This window comes from Salminus brasiliensis, chromosome 15, assembly GCF_030463535.1.
Source record: "Salminus brasiliensis chromosome 15, fSalBra1.hap2, whole genome shotgun sequence".
NCBI classification, from domain to species: Eukaryota; Metazoa; Chordata; class Actinopteri; order Characiformes; family Bryconidae; genus Salminus; species Salminus brasiliensis.
Genome location: NC_132892.1, coordinates 34623413 through 34644437, shown reverse-complemented (window position 1 = coordinate 34644437; position 21025 = coordinate 34623413). Strand labels below are relative to the sequence as shown.

At 42.0% G+C, this 21025-nt stretch overlaps 1 protein-coding gene across 1 annotated transcript in view; it reads left to right on the top strand.

Annotated features, from left to right (window-relative positions):
* Positions 1–20621, top strand: part of dnm2b (dynamin 2b) — a 25890-nt gene extending 5269 nt beyond the window's left edge. Inside the window, exons 4-19 of the mRNA XM_072656990.1 lie at positions 630–728; positions 884–1044; positions 1345–1487; positions 1710–1845; positions 3668–3735; positions 6765–6903; positions 11314–11400; positions 11853–11923; positions 12047–12095; positions 12579–12689; positions 12784–12893; positions 13705–13816; positions 14444–14608; positions 16138–16361; positions 17265–17519; positions 18336–20621. Coding sequence (XP_072513091.1) covers positions 630–728; positions 884–1044; positions 1345–1487; positions 1710–1845; positions 3668–3735; positions 6765–6903; positions 11314–11400; positions 11853–11923; positions 12047–12095; positions 12579–12689; positions 12784–12893; positions 13705–13816; positions 14444–14608; positions 16138–16361; positions 17265–17519; positions 18336–18402 — 1997 coding nt within the window. The 3' untranslated portion in view covers positions 18403–20621. The remainder of the gene's footprint in view (positions 1–629; positions 729–883; positions 1045–1344; positions 1488–1709; positions 1846–3667; positions 3736–6764; positions 6904–11313; positions 11401–11852; positions 11924–12046; positions 12096–12578; positions 12690–12783; positions 12894–13704; positions 13817–14443; positions 14609–16137; positions 16362–17264; positions 17520–18335) is intronic.
* Positions 20622–21025: the final 404 nt, after the last annotated feature.

Sequence of the window (21025 nt, the reverse complement as noted above, 5' to 3'; positions counted from 1 at the left end):
TAATAAAACTATCACTGAAAAATCAACTTTACAAGAGAAACAAAAAACAAAATATCTTATTTATCTTATTTTATTCTGATAGCATTTCTATTGGTCCATTTATCAAAAATTCTGAAAAAAATGATATGAAAAAATGAGGTTTTGTCCCAACAGCAATAAAAAAACAAAACAATATATATATATATATATTAATTATATCAGCCAGTCTTTCACTGTGTCTTACCAATGGATTTCATCTTTTGAAAGTTACATTATATGGACAAAAGTATTGGGACACCTGCTCATTCCCTGTTTCTCCTGAAATCAAGGGTATTAAAAGAGCTGATCCTGCTTCTGTTGGAGTAACTGTCTCTACTGTCCAGAGAAGAAGACTTTCTACTAGATTCTGGAGCAGAGCATTGCTGGCATATTCTATTGGCAGTACTTCTTCTCTAAAGGGACTAGACGAGCTGTGTGTGTGTTTGTGTGCATTTGCACTCTATCTATGTCAGCAACGGATGCAGCTTAAAATAGCGGAATGCCTTCGGTAGAAGGGGTGTCCACAAACTTTAGGACATATGGTGTCTGGGTATAAATGCACTAGGCTGTTTTCTGCAGAACTGCAGAGTAATATTGACCTTGACCTGCAGGTCTGCGGACCATCGGGGTGATCACCAAACTGGACCTGATGGACGAAGGCACGGACGCCAGAGACATCCTGGAGAACAAACTGCTGCCGCTTCGCCGAGGTCACACACACACACACACACACACACACACACACACACACACACACACCTACAAGATGTTTTCAATCATAGAGAAGAACCATATGATCAGGTTATAAGGTGTGTGTGTGTGTGTGTGTGTGTGTGTGTGTGTGTGTGTGTGTGTGTGTGTGTAGGCTACATTGGCGTAGTGAACCGCAGTCAGAAGGACATTGATGGTCGGAAGGATATCCGAGCTGCTCTGGCAGCCGAGAGGAAGTTCTTCCTGTCCCACCCTGCTTACAGACACATTGCAGAAAGAATGGGGACACCTCACCTACAGAAAACACTCAACCAGGTACACACACACTCTCACACACACACACACACACACACACACACTCACACACACACTTTCCCGCCTAACCCTTCAAAATAATGATACCCTGGATGGGATCCTGAATGGGGTCATGGAGGAACCGCTCTTCCTACAGCAGTGGTTCTCAGGTTGATCTCCAGTTGTTTTCCATGTCGTTCCTGGATAAGAACTCTAGAAGGTTAGAAGTTCTGGGATTTGGGGGATTTTCAGAAAGGACCGAAGACTTTTCTGCAAGTCTGAAGAACATTCTCAGAGGCTCAGCGTCTTTCTTTTCTCCAGCAACTGACCAACCACATCAGGGACACTCTGCCCGGACTGCGTTCCAAACTGCAGAGTCAGCTGCTGTCTCTGGAGAAGGAGGTGGAGGAGTACAAGAACTTCAAGCCAGATGACCCCACTCGCAAGACTAAAGCCCTGCTGCAGTGAGTACACACACACACACACACACACACACACACACACACACACACACACACACACACACAGTGTAAACTGCGGCTTTTTCCAAAAAGAGCTAAAATAAGATGAGCTCCAACATGACACACACACACACACACACACTTATATAAGGTGAGCTATCTATATAAAAAAATTATATGTATGTATACATACACATATGTGTGTGTGTGTGTGTGTGTGTGTAGGATGGTGCAGCAGTTCGGAGTGGACTTTGAGAAGCGGATTGAGGGTTCAGGGGATCAAGTGGACACTCTGGAGCTGTCAGGAGGAGCTCGTATCAACCGCATCTTCCACGAGCGCTTCCCCTTCGAGCTGGTCAAGGTAATCAGCAGCAGCAGCCGTGAGCCCCCCCCCCTCTAACCCCCCCCCCCCCGCCATTGTTCTTTTCAGATTTTACAATGTTTATGTGTAGCTACATAGCTGTGTATTATTATTATTATTATTAGTAGCAGTATTATTTATATAATTAATTTCATATTTAATTACCTGCATGTGATCTCCTGGATATTAAAGTGGTCAGTATGAAAATCATCAGTATCAGATTCTTATAATCTACAGTTCAGATCCTCTCTGTACTGAATACAGTGATTTATACTCAACATCTGCAGCTCTTCATCTAATGAACCCTTCAGTCTAATTACACTGTTAGTAATGAACCCTGCAGCTGATCAGTGTTTATTAAGCAGTAATAACAGTCTCCTCCATATGATTAGAGAAACTTATTATTATCACCATACGATAAAATATGGTCCTATTGGCCAGCTCTGAAAATGTGAAACCTTTCAAATGTAAGGAAAGTCTATATTTTTTTATCTCTGCTCTGTAAATGTCGCCTATTTCGCCTCTAAAATGTCTGATTTTAATGCAGTTTACAGTGAAAACCCAGATTCTGCCTTTTCCCGTTTCTTTTACTGTTCCAGTGTTTTTCTTTCCTCTAAACGTAAGTGTCCCACTCTGCACAGTAACTCCATCAGCTGGGTTTGGTAATGGAGCGAGGATGTGTGGAAAGAACTGTCCTGGGTCTGAACACGGGAGTGTGTGTGTCTGTGTGTGTGTCTGTGTCTGTGTCTGTCTGTGTGTGTGTCTGTGTGTGTCTGTGTGTGTGTCTGTGTGTGTGTCTGTGTGTGTGTCTGTGTGTGTGTGTGTGTCTGTGTGTGTGTCTGTGTGTGTGTCTGTGTCTGTGTGTGTGTCTGTGTGTCTGTGTGTCTGTGTGTGTGTGTGTGTATGTGTGTGTGTGGTCGGTGTGGCGCAACAGGCAACACCACTACCGGCCAGTGATCTACCACACCCTGTGGTAGACTGGGGTGTTTGATTCTTGGTCTGGGTGACTGTGCTGCGCTACACCAATACGTAAACACTTTATAAATAAATGTTCTATAAAATAAACGCCATATTAAAAATTACGCTTTGTAAATAAAACACTCGATAAAATGAACGCTCTATAAATTAACACTATAAAAACACTTGATAAATAAAACACTATAAATAAATGAATTCTCTGTAAATAAACTCTATAAATAAATGCTTTATAAAACACTATAAAATAAGCGCTCTATAAAATAAACACTATAAAATAAACACTATAAAACACTCTGTAAATTAATGTTCTATAAATAAAGAATATAAATAAAGACTATAAAATAAACATCCTATAAAATAAACACCCTGTAAATAAACGCTCTATAAATAAACACTATAAATACACTTTATAAATAAAATAAATGCTCTGTAAATTAACGCTCTATAAATTAAAGACTATAAAATAAACGCTCTGTAAATAAATGCTCTATAAATAAACACTATAAATACACTTTATAAATAAAATAAATGCTCTGTAAATAAACACTATAAATACACTTTATAAATAAAATAAACGCTCTGTAAATAAAGACTATAAATAAAACACTCTGTAAATTAACACTCTATAAATAAACGCTATAAAAAATGCTCTATAAAATCAAATAAAATACATTTAGGACAGAGAGAGAAAACATTGCCTGTGAGCTACCACACCATGTGGGAGAGTCCATTGGTAAGACTCCTAACACTACACTGACCCACCTCTGTAATATGAGTTTCCTTGTGAGTCACTCTGGAGAAGAGCGTCTGCTAACTGCTGTGAATGTAAACTGCTGTGTTGTAGATGGAGTTTGACGAGAAGGAGCTGAGAAGAGAGATCAGCTACGCCATTAAGAACATACACGGCGTGAGGCAAGTGAACCCCCACCCACACACTCACTCCCACATGACCTCATCCACTGCCTTAACTTGCAGGATGCTGCCCCAGAAATCTTCTGTGTCCTGGGTCTTCAGTTGTTTCTGAGATGGAAGCTTTAGGATCTGGTTGTAAATGAAGTCATTTTTACCTTTAAAGAGCAGTTTTGTGACCAGACATGTTACACTCCTCAACTGTAGGGGGACCCCAGGAGCACGAAACACCAACTCTCACACACTGCTGCTTTAAAAACCCCTCTATGTACTGCAGGTCCACACTTCATTCAGCTCACAGCTTACACTTTAATAGGTCCTACAGCAGAACCCAGTGGGACTCCACAAGATATACTGATCTGATAATAATATAATTTTATACAATATGATTAATAGCTGAATAATTAACCTGTGATATTAAGACCACGTCCATTTTTTAAAGTCTCAGTATCTCAGAGACTGGTGAAGACGCCGGGCTAAGACTGTAGAGACTCTCTGCAGGACACAGTGGTGTTAGTTGTTGGACTTATGATGCAGGTGTGTCCAGGTCTGGGGTGGTCTGACCCTGATGTCTGTATGTATGAATATGTGTGATTAGTTTCCTCAGGGTTTCCGAGAGTTTCCTGGTCTCCTGATGAGCTGAACGTCTCGGCCTTTCTGTCTGCTGTTCAGTATCACAGTGTTTTAGTGTATCACTGTTGTCCTCTCTCACACTTTGTCTCATTCTTGATGTTTTGTTTTTAAATGTCGCTGCTTCATATGATTCTTTGAGCGATGGCGTAGAGGAGGAACCACTTTTGGTTTGGTAAAAAGAGCCATGTTTGCAGTTGAGACGCACTTTCAAAAGACCTTTTGTTAGGACTGTCCTCAAGAATACATTTTAAAACTTTGTAGGAACACGCTGGTGAAAGAGGCCTTATGTTTCTAAATGCAGTTTTATAAAATAAATAAGAAAAATAAATAAATAAATAAAATAAGTGAATATTTACTTAATGTTTACTTTGAATATTTTGTGTATTTCTCATGTTGCCGTTTATTACGGCCTTTTGTGCTGCATTTCCCAGAATGTGAGACGCGTCACAATCAGACCAAACTACTAAAAATCCTACTAAAAATATGAGAACTGCAGTGTCAGCGCAGGTTTTTCCCTTCTGTAGAAACTAGCAGACCTATCTCCATGTTTAAAGGGGTCATTTTAGAGGCCGACCTTCTGACCTCTTGCAGTCTGAGATCGGCGTGAGGTCATTATAACATTACCATGTTTAGGAGCATATTTTAAGAACACCAGGGGGCAGCAGTGCTCAGCGGTTAGAGCTCTATTGGGCTGTTGATGGCAGGGTTGTGGGTTCGATACCCGGACTCTGCCACTGTTCTGCGCTTTCGCTGAAAAGAAGCAGGTGAAGCAGCTTCAGGTTTTGAGTCTTTCTGTGGATTTTCATTTCCTCGCTGTCTGTGATCTTCTGTGTCGTTCAGGACAGGCTTGTTTACCCCTGACCTGGCGTTTGAGGCTATAGTTAAAAAGCAGATAATTAAGCTGAAGGAGCCGTGCCTGAAATGCATTGACCTGGTCATCCAGGAGCTCATCAACACAGTGAGGCAGTGCACCAATAAGGTACTGCATGGCAGTGTGGCTCCTCCTGGCCAGAGAGGGCGCTGTGGCATGGTGCAGAACAGGCAGGGAAAAGGGGTCGGTCTGCTCAGCCTGTGTGAGGATCGGGGAGGGCGGGGCTTAAGTGTGTATTTGTAGTGATGGACCTGCAGGCAGAGCTGGACGTTAATTCAACCCCCCCCCCCCAAATTTAGTCACGTCCAACCCACCCCCACTATCTAGAACCCCCCCTTCACAAGACGCTGCTGGTGCTGGGAGGAAGCTCCATCCACCCTTCTCAAAGTGGAGCTCAAGACACTTGGAGGAGAACGAGAACCGCTAATTGTGTTACATCAGCGCTGACAAGGAACGTGTTGGTTCCAAAGGAGATCCGTTTTTGGTTCCGTTGAAGATCCGTTTTTGGTTCCGTTGAAGATCTGTTTTTGGTTCCGCTGAAGATCCTTGTTTGGTTCCACAGGAGATTCATTTTGGTTCCGTTAAAGTTCCATTTTTGGTTCCGTTGAAGATCTGTTTTTGGTTCCACAGGAGATCCGTTTTTGGTTCCACAGGAGATGCGTTTTGGTTCCACCGAAGATCCGTCTTTGGTTCCACAAGAGATCTGCTTTCGGCTCCACAGGAGATCTGCTTTTGGTTCCACAGGCGATCCGTCTTTGGTTCCACTGAAGATCCATTTTTGGTTCCTCCGAAGATCTGTTTTTGGTCCTGTAGATGATCCGTTTCTGTGAGAGAGATGTGAGTGGAGAACTTTTTGAGCAGGTGAAGAACCTCTACCTCCACTCCTTTACTCCTAATGAAGGTTCTCCCCAGCACCGTCGCCTTAACAACTCCCTTCTATGTCTATCGGTGCAGTACCAGTTCTGTCCTAGAGCCCGCTTTCTTCAGAACGTCCAGCTGAACCTCGTCTCCTCAGCTGTCCGGGAGCTCTGTCCACCTGTGGTGAGCTGGTTGGAGGATAGGTGGGTTGGAGATCTTCTGGCCTGAGGTCAGCTGTAGAAGGAGTCGGTGTGAACTGGTCCCGGCACAGAGCTGAACAGACAGACCCCTTTTCCTCTGCAGTGCGCTCAGTGGACCCCTGAGTGACCACAGCATGCAGACGAGGCCGTAATTGAAGGCAAGTTTCCGGCTTCTCTCATTTCACCGACCTGCTGCTGCTCCAACAGTTACTCCAACACCTTCACTGATTGGGTGGTGTCCAGAGGGGGTCTTGTAGCTGACCGCAGCCTGGTGGGACTTTGAGAAGCCTGGAGCTTGTCCAGGATGAAGCGTATGGTTCTGGTGCACTAAGCCCTGTTCTCTCTCTCTCCCTGTCTCTCTTCATTCTTCATTTATCCTACCTTCTGATGTTCCACCCCCAACCCGGCCAATCCCAACACTCCCCACTCCCAATCCTTACCTTTGCCCCGCCCACTTTCCCACGCCCCAGGACAGGCTTGTTTACCCCTGACCTGGCGTTTGAAGCCATAGTGAAAAAGCAGATCATTAAGCTGAAGGAGCCGTGTCTCAAATGCGTGGACCTGGTCGTGTCCGAGCTGTCCACCCTCATCCACAAGTGTACGGAGAAGGTAACGATCGGATGAGAAGGTTGAGCAGAAGGTGGAGAAGAAGGGAGACTGGTCGAGAGAGGCAGCTAGATTACATGGATTTATCTGGCTCACTGGCCACTTTATTAGAAACACCTACCATGTGACTTCCACTCGCTGGCCACTTTATTAGAAACACCTACCTTGTGACTTCCACTCGCTGGCCACTTTATTAGAAACACCTACCTTGAACTTCCACTCACTGGCCACTTTATTAGAAACACCCACCTTGTGCTTCCACTCACTGGCCACTTTATTAGAAACCCCTACCTTGTGCTTACGCTCACTGGCCACTTTATTAGAAACCCCTACCTTGTGCTTCCACTCACTGGCCACTTTATTAGAAACACCCACCTTGTGCTTCCACTCGCTGGCCACTTTATTAGAAACACCTACCTTGTGTTTCCACTCACTGGCCACTTTATTAGAAACCCCCTACCTTGTGTTTCCACTCACTGGCCACTTTATTAGAAACCCCTACATTGTGATTCCGCTCACTGGCCACTTTATTAGAAACCCCTACCTTGTGCTACCGCACACTGGCCACTTTATTAGAAACGCCTACCTTGCTCCCACTCACTGGCCACTTTACTAGAAACACCTACTAGACAGAGATGGAGCTGAAGGCCCGGGCGTCTTACGCTAGAAAGAACCGCAGTGTCCGGAGGACTGTGGCAGAGATCACCTAGAGTCTCTGACTCCCCACCAGCAGGGTGGAGCTACAAGGTAGGGGTTTCTGAAAGGATGGAGAGTCCAGCTGTAGATGAAACACTCTTAAAAATAAGGGTTCTACCAAGGGTTCTTTCAGAGACGCCATAGAAGAACCACTTTTTATTCCATAAACACCAAACACTATGTCCAAATATTTATGGACACCCCTTCTAATGAATGCACCCAGCTGCACTTAAAAATGTGCACACACACACACAGCTTGTCTAGACCCTGTAGAGAAGAAGTACTGCCAATAGAATAGGACCATCTGGAGCAGATCAACATCATGACCCTATCGGCTCCATGCTGCCTAATAATGCCAGACGTGGACTAGAGGGGTACAAAGCCCCCCAGCATTGAGGAGCTGTGGAGCAGTGGAGGAACTGTGTTCTCTAGAATGATGGTGGAGGAGCTCCATCCAGTACTTTTGAGATGAGGTGGGGTGGTGATCATCATCATCATCCTCCTCCTCCAACATCCTGACCTCATTAACACACTCAATCAAATCCTCACAGCAATGTTCCTCCAATCAGAGACAGTTACTCCAACAAAAGCAGGAGAAACTCTTATGAACCCCCTTGATTTCAGAAGAAATATACTTTCCCAATACTTTTGTCCGTATTAGGCTCTTTACCCTCAAAAAAACCCCAAAACTGGTTCCTCTGTGGAACCTCTTTAGAGAACCCTTCAGTATTAATCCTTACCTTTACATCCAGCACTACAGACATCTGTGAGGTCACTGGTAGGAAGGCAGGGAGATGTAGCTAGGTGGAGATGAAGCCAGGTGGAGATGAAGCCAGGTGGAGATGAAGCTAGGGGAAGATGAAGCCAGGTGGGATGTAGCTAGGTGGAGATGTAGCCAGGGGGAGATGTAGCTAGGTGGAGATGAAGCCAGGTGGAGATGAAGCTAGGGGAAGATGAAGCCAGGTGGGATGTAGCTAGGTGGAGATGTAGCTAGGTGGAGATGAAGCCAGGTGGAGATGAAGCCAGGTGGAGATGAAGCTAGGTGGAGATGTAGCTAGGTGGATGTGTTGGTAGATATGTGTGAGCTGATCTACCAGCTTGTCGTCATGATGTTCTTCCTCCTCCACTCACCCAGCGATTCCCCCTAAACCCAAAAAAAAAACCCAAAACTGGTTCCTCTGTGGAACCTCTTTAGAGAACCCTTCAGTATTAACCCTTACCTTTACATCCAGCACTACAGACATCTGTGAGGTCACTGGTAGGAAGGCAGGGAGATGTAGCTAGGTGGAGATGAAGCCAGGTGGAGATGAAGCTAGGGGAAGATGAAGCCAGGTGGGATGTAGCTAGGTGGAGATGTAGCCAGGGGGAGATGTAGCTAGGTGGAGATGAAGCCAGGTGGAGATGAAGCTAGGGGAAGATGTAGCTAGGTGGAGATGTAGCCAGGTGGAGATGTAGCCAGGTGGAGATGTAGCCAGGTGGAGATGTAGCCAGGTGGAGATGTAGCCAGGTGGAGATGTAGCTAGGTGGATGTGTTGGTAGATATGTGTGAGCTGATCTACCAGCTTGTCGTCATGATGTTCTTCCTCCTCCACTCACCCAGCGATTCCCCCTAAACCCAACCCCCCACCCTCCAATCCAATAGCTCCACCCCTACTGATTGGTTTAACCGTCTCCAACCAAATTTTTCAGTAATTATTTACGTGTGTTTATTTACTTTCTCACTGCTTCAGCCCTTTTCAGTCGTTCCTGTCAGGTAACGTCTCACGCAGCGTCGTTCTTCGCATACAATCAACATTCCCTCATGGCTGTAACCATTACTTTGGTGATTTGTCTCCTGTAATATCCTGCTTTTCCTCCCCAAATGTGACCCAACGCTCTGCTCACACATCCCACCTTCAATTCCAGTGTAGTTAATTACCCAAGTCCTCTTTTTCAGTTTCAAACTCGAGCTCCAAGGCTAATGTAGCTAAAACGCTATGGAAACGAATGTACACCAATTAGCATGGCGCTAACAGTAGGCCCGAATCCTCACACACTCTTCTGAAACTGTGTGGCGGTGTTCGGTCATCTCTAATAGACCAGTTAATGCAGTTTCCGAACACTGTATGACATGGAGTGAGAGACAATAAATTGACAAAAGTATTGGGACGCTTGCGCGTTCTACCTACTAATACAGGAGCTTTTTATATGACATCCCATTCTAAACCCATAGGCATTATTAATATGGAGCTGGTCCCCCTTTACTCTAAGCTCTACCAGCAGCAGCAGCAGGTCTGGAGCTCTGCTGCAGTTACTGAGTCAGTTGGAGGCTTTTCTGCACTCTGCTCTGAGCTCAGCACTCGGCCCTGACCCCGCTCTGTAACTTTACGTGGTCTGACAGACACTCGGTGGACACTGAGCTGCTCTCTGTGAGCTGTTCCTCCTAAACTCTTCCACTGTTCAATAATAACACCACTCACAGCTGATGGAGGAAGATCTAGGAGGGAGGAGATTTCACCAGCTGACTTGTTGTTGTTGGTGCAGCGGTGTCTCCTATTACATACAGAACCACGCTGGAGTTCAGTGAGCTCTTCAGAACCTCCCGTTCTTTCACTGATGTGTGGAGGAAAGACAGACTGCAGGACTAGAGGCTGGAGTTTATACACCTGTGGCTGAACGGGACTGAATCACACACCTGAATTCAGTGATTAAGAGGGGTGTCCCAATACTTTTGTCCGTTTATTGTTGATTAGTAGTGAAGAACAGTAGCAGCTTGTAGGGTTGTAGGACCTGTAGGGTCTCAGTATCAGAGCTAACCTCACTGTCTTCATTAACACCTGCATGGCTGGGCCTGATCTCTGAACACCTGCATGTTCCTCCGAACACCTGTTGATCTGGAAATCACCTGCTGTGTGACGTGTTTGGTGTCGGGGCTGCACAGTATACTGATAAAAATATACAATATAGGTAGTTGCACTGCTGTGTGTGTAAATAAATAATATTTACATGTATTATTTGTTTACACATTATTTATTATAATTACACACTTTATTTATTTATTAATTAAATTTGATCATACATTAAATTCATTGTGGAATAGGCTTTGTAACCCCCCCCCCTCCTCAAATTTAAAAACTTTTACACTGCAATTATTTGCAATTTCTATTTATTATGTATTATTATAATAATTTATTATTTATGTATGTATTTATTTTTTATTTATGTATTTTTGCTATTTTATTATGCAGAATTATTATTATATTTTTTACTTTTTTAGGTAATATGAAATCTCCAGCTGTGCTTCACAATGTGCAAAGTTAATAACTATAAATTGATCCATAAAATTAAAATATATATACATATATATTTAAATAAAATAAAGTAAATGTATTATTTTTTGTTGCTTGTGCTGTAAAGCAGCTGTGCTGAATATCTGATCTCAAATTTATATAAATTGATAATTTAGTTTATTATTGATCAAAAAGATTGACTTTGATTCCATACTCTGCAGCCCTGTGTGTGTGTTTGTGTGTGTGTGTGTGTGTGTGTGTGTTTGTGTGTAACATGCCTGTGTGTGTTTGTGTTTTAGTCAGAAGTGTTATTCTAGATATGGTTTGTATATAACAGCTAAATGGTTAGGCAGTGTATTTGTGTGTGTGTGTGTGTGTGTGTGTGTGTGTGTGTGTTACACTGCTGCAGCTGTATATATATATGTGTGTGTGTTTTTACCCCTAACAGCTGGGTTCTTATCCACGTCTGAGAGAGGAAACTGAGAGAATAGTGACAACATACGTCAGAGAGAGAGACAGCAAGACCAAAGACCAGGTGTGTGTGTGTGTGTGTGTGTGTGTGTGTGAGAGAGAGAGAGAGAGAGAGAGAGAGAGAGAGATATGCATATGTCTCTTAGCAGTGAGAGGGTTCTACAGTAGAAGCTCCAGATCTGATCAGAACTGATAAAGCAGCTGAACATAAATCCAGTAAAAAGGAGAAACAAGAGCTTCTCACCGAACCAGGTGTTGATCTGAGGAGAACTCTATAATACTAGACTCCATGAGAGAGGAGAACTTTGGAGATGTTCTAATGAAGAACACAGTGATGGAGAACCTCCACCACTTTCTGTAGGAGTGATATTATTAGTGATTATTCTGATATCAGTGATTTACTGAGCAGATCAGCAGATTTACAGTCTGACTTACACATAGAGGATGTATATTTAGATTGTGTGTGTGTGTGTGTGTGTGTGTGTGTGTGTGTGTGTGTGTGTGTGTGTGTTGTAGGTGATGTTGTTGATTGATATCGAGCTGTCCTACATCAACACCAATCATGAGGACTTCATCGGATTTGCCAAGTGAGTGACCCCATCGTTCACCTTTCACCCTGATCGGTCATGTGATCAGTATATTAAGATATAGTAACCTGTGTGTGTGTGTGTGTGTGTGTGTGTGTGTATTTGTCTGTTTTCTATTATTAGTGCTCAGCAGAGTGCCAGTGTGACGAAGAAGAGAGCCATGCCCAATCAGGTTTTACACACACTTACACACAAACACACACACACACTTAATAATAATAATAATAGTAATTGTGCTGCTAGTACTGATAGTAATGATAATATCAGGTCAGTGTTAATAATAATAATATTAATAATAATGAGGTGAAGATGATCTGGAGGTAATATAAGGTAAAATAAGGTATATTATTATATAATTCCTTATACCTGTCAGCCTGAGGAACGCTGCAGAGCGGTGAGAATCAGTATAAATATTAAAAATAAATTGATTGAGTTATATTGGCCGTCCCCATCAGAGACCCCCTCAGTGAAAGAGTGAAGAGCGCCATCTATTGGTAGAGTAATGGATCAGGATTCGCATTTGGGTCAATCCCCATATACTCATATACTCATATATATATATACAGAATAGTTACAGCGGTGGTGTTGCAATCTGTACATTACTCCTTCTTTCTTGTGTGTGTGTGTGTGTGTGTGTGTGTGTGTGTGTGCACAGGTGATCAGAAGAGGATGGCTCACCATCAACATCAGCATAATGAAGGGCGGCTCTAAGGACTACTGGTTTGTCCTCACCGCCGAGTCCCTGTCCTGGTACAAAGACGAGGAGGTGAGAGACAGTGGGAGCAGGGGGGAGGGGCTTCCTTTAGTTACAGACTGTGTTATCATAACCCTGTGTGTGTGTGTGTGTGTGTGTGTTTCAGGAGAAGGAGAAGAAGTATATGCTCCCTCTGGATAACCTGAAGATCAGAGATGTGGAGAAAGGGTTCATGTCTACTAAACACACCTTCGCCATCTTCAACACTGAGCAGAGGTGTGTGTGTGTGTGTGTGTGTTACTGGAGATTAGATATTGGTATTTATATATATATATATTCATCAGTCTGATCACTATCCCCTCCCCTGCCACCCACATCAGACCAGCTGCCCACCCTCCTACCACTGCTACCTGCCTAATGACCATGTTAAACCTAAATGGACTTCCTCTGACCCTCACTGTTATACTGCACCATGATTATTAGATTATTATTATTATCAGATCAGAGCAGTTCAACAGTATAGATGGTTTAATAACTTTTTTTTATCAATAATGTATAAATAGTTCTGATCAGAGGAGGACGGGTCGGGTCCACTTGTGAGTCTCGGTTCCTCCCAAGGTTTCTTCCTCCAGATCTGAGGGAGGTTCTGCTCCACGGTGGTCTTTGGCTGCTCACTGGGGGTCTTAGGTTTTTCATGTCTTCTTATGATGTTGATTTCGTGTCTCTGATTGATTGTGTAAAGCTGCTTTGTGACCATAACAGTTGTAAAGCGCTTTACAGATAAATTAGATTTTGATGATGATGATGATGATGATGATTCAAAGGAAAACCATCAAAAGGATTAAAGGAGTATAAAATGAACAAAGTAACATTTAATCAGTCAGAGAAACAGTCAAATAAAAATGAGATGAAAACATGAGTCAACTTAAAAAATTCAGATTAAAACTAATAAAATTTCTCATTTTAAACATCCAAACCAAATGGTGATATTTACACAACTGTCAGCTAGGTCCTTATTTAACTGATAAAATGTGTATGTGTGTGTGTGTGTGTGTGTGTGTGTGTGTGTGTGTGTGTGTGTGAGCAGGAATGTGTATAAGGATCTGCGTCAGATTGAGCTGGCGTGTGACTCTCAGGAGGATGTGGACAGCTGGAAGGCCTCGTTCCTGAGGGCAGGGGTGTATCCTGAGAAAGACCAGGTGAGTGTTGGAGTAAACCGAGGCCGAGATGGTCTCACATACTGACCCTCCTGGTGTGTTCAAAGTAAAAAAAAAAAAAATACATATATATATATATATATATTTATTTATGTACTTTCTAAAACCTGTTTACGCTGGACCTGATTAGTGTAACGATCACGGTGATGGAAAATGACTCATTTTGGATATTATATTATATGCTTGTGTAGTGTATAATATGTAGTATGTTAATATACACTCAGAGACTGAAAGCCGAACACACCCAGATAAAAATGACGGATGTGGTCTGAGTAGATTCTGGGTCTTTCCACAAGAGGGCGTGAAAGTGCTTCCCCTGCTGTCCTATAAAAAGGCTCTCGGAGGCTGCTTTTGGGGAGTGTACCTCTTGTTGAGGGACCTGTGGACTGCTGGACAAGCCTCAGCTCCTTCTGAGACCCCTGCAACATCTGTGATAATTAAATAAGCAATTACCTTAAATAGTTATTAAATAGTATCATTAATAACAGAGACATACAGATAGTGGCAGTTTTCCGCCCCCTGGTGGATTGTGCACTGCAAGCACTAGAGAAATACGGACAGATTTAGTCCCGACGAGCGATAAAGTCCCGACATGTCAACCTCCCACAGCCGGAGAATGATGAAGGCGCTCCAGCCGACACGTTCTCCATGGACCCCCAGCTGGAGAGGCAGGTGGAGACCATCCGGAACCTGGTGGACTCTTACATCGGCATCGTCAACAAGAGCATCCGCGACCTCATGCCCAAAACCATCATGCACCTCATGATCAACAGTGTGAGTTGAACACACACACACACACACACACACTTTTTTTGTGTGTGTTTATACCCTGAAGCAAGATTATCTCCATTTAGGAATGAGCAGTTATACAGCTTAGAGCTATAGAACATTAGTCTGTGATTAATCACATTAGTCTGAGTAATTAATTGTTATTCATAATTAATAATCACATGAGATTAATGTAAGTGAATAATCACATAATCACATTTATTCTTTAGAATTAGTTGCAGTTTATCTCATTGGATCATTTTGTTGCTCAAATATCAACCCAAAGATCCCGCCCCCTCCCATTTATATGCATTTTGTAGTAGCTATGTGAGATAAATCTATGCATTATTTAATTCATCAATTAATCACATTTATTTTTTAATTTAATATTATTATTCAGTGTAATTGTGATTAATCACATGTTTCTTATTTTCTCAAATGTCAAATGTTCCTTAAACGACACATTCTGTTTAGAACGCAGTATAATTTGTTATAATTTGTAGCTGCATAAGATTCATATATGTGATTAATCACGTGGGAGCTGAATCTTTGCGATTAGTTGTAATATTAAATTAATCAGTTAATCCCATTATTATTTGATTTAATACCATTAAGTGTAATTGTGATTGCTCACTTTCTAACGCATTGCAGATTGTTTTGGCTATGAGATTAGTTTATGCAGTAAATCACATTTGCTGTAATAGTGATTAATCACATTGTCCTGATTTGCGCAAATGTCTCCTTTAATCACATTCAGTTTCCTGTCCATTAAGCAGTGCAGATTGTTAACGCTGTGATTCACTCATTTGTGATTATTCTGTGATTAATCACTGTATTTGGTGTAGTTGTGATTAATCACATTTCCCCCCCATTTGTTCAAACTTACTGTAAATTTCACTGTAAATTCCACCCTCCTCCCGTTTCTAAAGCACTGCAGATTATGGTTATGAGATTAGTTTATGCAGTAAATCACATTGTTTTGCGATCAATCATGTCATTGTCTGTGATTAGTCATGATCAATCACATTTGTCTTACTTGTTCAAATATTCACCCTCAGCATTCTGTGGTTCTGATCAATTAATTACAGCATTCTGTGGTTCTGATCAATTAATTACAGCATTCTGTGATTCTGATCAATTCATCACAGCGTTCTGTGATTCTGATCAATTAATTACAGCATTCTGTGATTCTGATCAATTCATCACAGCGTTCTGTGATTCTGATCAGTTCATCACAGCGTTCTGTGATTCTGATCAATTAATTACAGCATTCTGTGATTCTGATCAGTTCATCACAGCGTTCTGTGATTCTGATCAATTCATCACAGCGTTCTGTGATTCTGATCAATTCATCACAGCGTTCTGTGATCAATCACATCAGTTGCTGTAATTGTGATTAGTCACAGTTTCCCGGTTTGCTGAGCCGTGCAGATTGTTAAAGCTGTATGATTGACGGGTTTGTGATTAGTCACGTTCTCCTGTAACGAATCCCGTCATTATTGGTGATCAGTCACGGCCGCTCTCCTCTCGCTCAGGCTAAGGAGTTCATCCACTCGGAGCTGCTGGCCTATCTGTACTCCTCTGCGGACCAGAACAGCCTGATGGAGGAGAGCGCTGACCAGGCCCAGCGGAGGGACGAGATGCTGAGGATGTACCACGCTCTCCGGGAGGCGCTCAGCATCATCGGAGACATCAGCACCACCACCATCTCCACACCTCTACCTCCACCTGTGGACGACACCTGGCTGCAGGAACCCAGGTACATATCCCGCACCCGGGCGAACGGGAGAGGTGGCTCTCTAACTGGTGGATCCGTGTGCTTTAGACTGTAGTTTTTCAGGGTGAGGGTCGGAGTATCTCATTATAGAGGGGGCTGAGATCGTTCTGAACAGTTTGATAAAACGCATGATGAGGGTGATCTTCTATACAAGTATCTGTAAAGCTGAGTTTAAGGAGATATGCAAAGATTGAGACAATACCACTGAGACTCCAGGGGGTTAAATAAATATAAATAAATAAATACATTTTTACTTTTTTATTTTTATTTCTTATATTCATATATCATATTTTTTATGTTTTCTGCATGCTAGAATAAAAATACCTATAAATAAATAAATAATTAAAGTAATAAATAATTTAATTAAAGTAAATTGTATTTATTTTTTATTTATTTACATTTTATTTATTACTTTCATCTCTTTACTTTTTAACAAGTTTATGTTCTATATATTTTAGTTTGCAAAAAAAAGAATAATTACTAAATTCCAGTTGTATCAAATATGATAGAAAATAAATGTTCAATACGCAAAATGTTTTTCTGTTTTTTTTTAAATAATAAATAAACTCTATTTTTAAAGAATTAGGATATTAATGGCAATTCTCGGATGGTTCAGGCTTTAAAGGGTTAATTATTGGCTTCCATTAATTAAATTAATTCATTAATTATTCAACATCTATTGAATTCATATTTATTCATTTATTAATTTAAAAAAGAATAATAATTGTTTACATGTTTTTTTTTTTAATGTTTTTAATATCTGTAATTTCATCCACTGCAGCCTATCAGTGGATTGAAGGCTGAGTGGGAGGAGCTACCTGACCTGTAATTCTTCCTTTAAACTCTCTCTCTCTCTCTCTCTCTCTCTCTCTCTCTCTCGCACAGCCCCCCTGCTCAGCGTAAGCCTGCAGTGTCAGCGCCACCTCCTGGCCGTCCTCCTGCGGTCCGTGGCCCCGCCACTGGCCCTCCTCCAGCCAATCCCAACACAGCTTTCGGGGCTCCTCCGGTTCCGTCTCGTCCTTCCCCTGTTGGTGTGAACGCTTACGGTGGCGGAGCCCTAGAGCCTGTTGCTGCTCCCCCACCACAGATCCCCTCCCGACCCGGCAGAGTGCCTCCATCCCTGCCCCCAGGCATCCCCAGGTACGACCTCCAGCCTCACAGGACCGCACTGATCCTACGGGGGGTTTCCAGGGTCCAGATCTGTGTGATTTGGGACCCCTGGTTTTAATGATCCCACCTAGCACACCTGATTTAGGCTAGCAGTTAGCACCATGCTAATTGGTGTACATAAGCTTCTGCTAGTTGTTAGCTACATTAGCTTAGCATACACTGCATGTCCAAATTTTGTGGACACCACTCATAATGAATGCATTCAGCTACTTTAAGCTGCACCCGTTGCTGACACAGATGTGCAAATGCACACACAGCTTGTCTAGCCCCTGTAGAGAAGAAGTACTGCCAATAGAATAGGACTCTCTGGAGCAGATCAACATCATGACCCTATTGGCTCCATGCTGCCTAATAATGCCAGGCGTGGGCTAGAGGGGTATAAAGCCCCCAGCATTGAGGAGCTCCATCTAGTACTTTTGGGATGAATTGGGGATGATGAGGTGGAGTGGTGATCATCATCCAACATCCTGCAATGCTCCTCCAGAATCTAGTAGAAAGTCTTCTTCTCTGGACAGTAGAGACAGTTACTCCAACAGAAGCAGGATCAGCTCTTTTAATAGCCTTGATTTCAGAAGAAACTTGGAATCAGCAGGTGTCCAAATACTTTTGTCAGTGTAGTGTAATGATCATTACATATGTGTACAGATATTAATGATACACCTAATTCTGTATTATGTTATATGTGTATATATGTGTATATATGTGTGTGTGTGTGTGTGTGTGTGTGTGTGTCAGTTGGCTGGGAGGTGACGGCAAAGTAACCTCTCTCTCACACTCTCTCAACAGAAGACCTCCAGCAGCCCCCAACAGACCCACCATCATCCGCCCGTCTGAGCCGTCTCTACTGGACTAGAGTATACACACACACACACACACACACACACACACACACACACACACACACTCGCGCCATATAATACACAGGGACCAGCGTGTGTGTATGTGAGCACACTGAGGGAAACACACACACACACACACACACACACACACAGTCGTAACTTGAGATGATTGGTTTCATGGAGCTTTAAGGTCTGTCAGCACATCCTGACCCCAGCCTTAACAAGGGAGTCGTCTTCTGGACACACTGCGTTCTGTCCTCATTTCTATTTTCAGCTTTTTATCTTTTGGAGAATTTACAGTCGTGTGCAGAATTGTGCACACCCCCCTGTTCTACACTTGTCTGCTCGTTTTAAACACAGTTTTATTTATTTACTAAATTTAACAGATTGCAAAAAAAGGACAGGAAATGTGCTGAAACTTTTGTTAAATTCGCTGAATAAAGATCATATTTACACCTGAATGAGTCTATAAACACAATCACTGTTTATATACTGAAGTCACGGCACTTCTTCCGTTGTTCGGTTTGTATGTGATCTGTTAAGTTCAGTAAATGGACAGTAATCTAATCGTACATTAGAAAGTGTGTGTGTAGAGTATGTGACTTATTTACACTCACATTATCTATATATACAGAGCTAGACCAGGGGTGCACAGACTTTTGCATATACATGTATGTATGTATTCTATATTAACCATCCAATTAATAGCCTAGACATTTCCTAATGACTCATTTCTGCATTTCAGTGGGAAATGAACTCATTTATTCTAGTACTTTTCTCTAAATATTAACCTCTGGATTATGAACTCGCTGTGTTTCTGAATATCTGCTGATATTAGGATATTAGTGCCTCTAGAATGTTTCTGAATATTAGTGCCTAACACGTTCTGTCTTTCTCATATGCCACTACGATCTGCCTCTCGCTGTGCTAATGGATAATAATCTGAACTGGAAAGTGCTTTTTTTATATGAATATTGTAATATCGTAATAACTACCTTCAGAATAACACTCCATTTTCTACAGGTCTGTGTTTTTTTTGTTAGTTCTTTTTGTAAAGGATTTTTGGTGTTGGTTTATTTATCTGCACTTTGACGCGTCATACTTCAAATCTATGCAGGAAACAAAGCTGTTTTTTTAACAAATGAACAAACGAATGAATGAACGAACGAGCAAACGAATGAACGAATGAATTAATGAAATAATAAAGGAATGAATGAACGAATGAATGAGTTAACGAATGAATGAATGAACAAAAGAATGAATGAACGAACGAGCAAACAAACGAATGTATGAATGAATTAACGAACGAATGAACGAACGTATGAATGAATTAACAAACGAATAAACGAACGTATGAATGAATTAACAAACGTATGAATGAAAGAATGAATTAATGAACAAAAGAATGAATGAACGAACGAGCAAACGTTAACGAATGAACGAACGTATGAATAAACGAATGAATGAACAAAAGAATGAATGAATGAACGAACGAGTGAATAAATGAATGAATTAACGAACGAATAAATGAAATAATGAATGAATTAACAAATGAACGAATGAACGTATGAATGAATTAACGAACGAATGAACGAACGTATGAATGAATTAACAAACGTATGAATGAACGAACATATGAATGAAATAATGAATGAATGGCCGTGTTGTAAACGTCTGCCGCAGTTTATACGTGAGCTAACACACTAATACCAGTCTGAACGTGCCTTAAAGCGTCACGGCTGAAACCCACCACACCAAACTCAGCATTATTGAAGTGAATCAGTTGAAGTGGAGCTTTTTTGCCTGGTCAGATATTTCAGAGTAAGATTTTGTGCCGGAAGTCAGTAATAAAATCAGTGATATAAAAAAATGAATAAATAAATCAATAATAAAAACCCAGTACTTGTTGCACAACTTGTGGCTGTAGATCAAGGAAAGCCGCTTTATAATAAACGCATGAATTTTTCATTATTAGAGTCTGAATCTGGATGAATCTGCAGCCCTCCGAGCCGAGGATCCGTCCTCCGAGCTTCATCCAGTTCTTCTTTTACAGTCATTCCTTTGTTTATTTCATTGCTTTTCTTGACTCTCTGTCTGTTTGGTGTTTATTATGGGCTGTAATGTGTTTCGACTATATGATCTTCCTCATGGAGAGGAAAACAAATGATGCAATTAAATGAAATGGGACAAAGTTAATAATGGGACGAAGAACTGAATAAAAAAGGGAATTGAACTCGTTTTGGTCTTTATTTATTTATTTATTTATTTATTTATTCGATGTTTAAAACAGTGATTTAAGTCATTTTCTTCTAATTAATTAAATAATTCATATAAATAAAGACGCCACCGCTGGCCCTGAAGCTGCTGAGTATCAGCACAGCCTTGTTTTCTTCTCTGATTTGCATGTCATCCTTCTCCTCTTGGTTATCTGCCCTCCCCTGTGTGCTCAGTGGCCTTATCTCGCAGTACTGTGGGGAGGCAGGGTAAAGGTCTGGGGGCAGATCTGAGTAACTCTGACTCCTCACAGCGCTCCTGACTCTCCTCCTGTCTCTGCACCTCTGGCCTCTACTGCACATTCTGCCTTAGGAGGAGCATTGCTGTGACGATTTAACAGCATGCAGCAACAAGAGAGTTAGT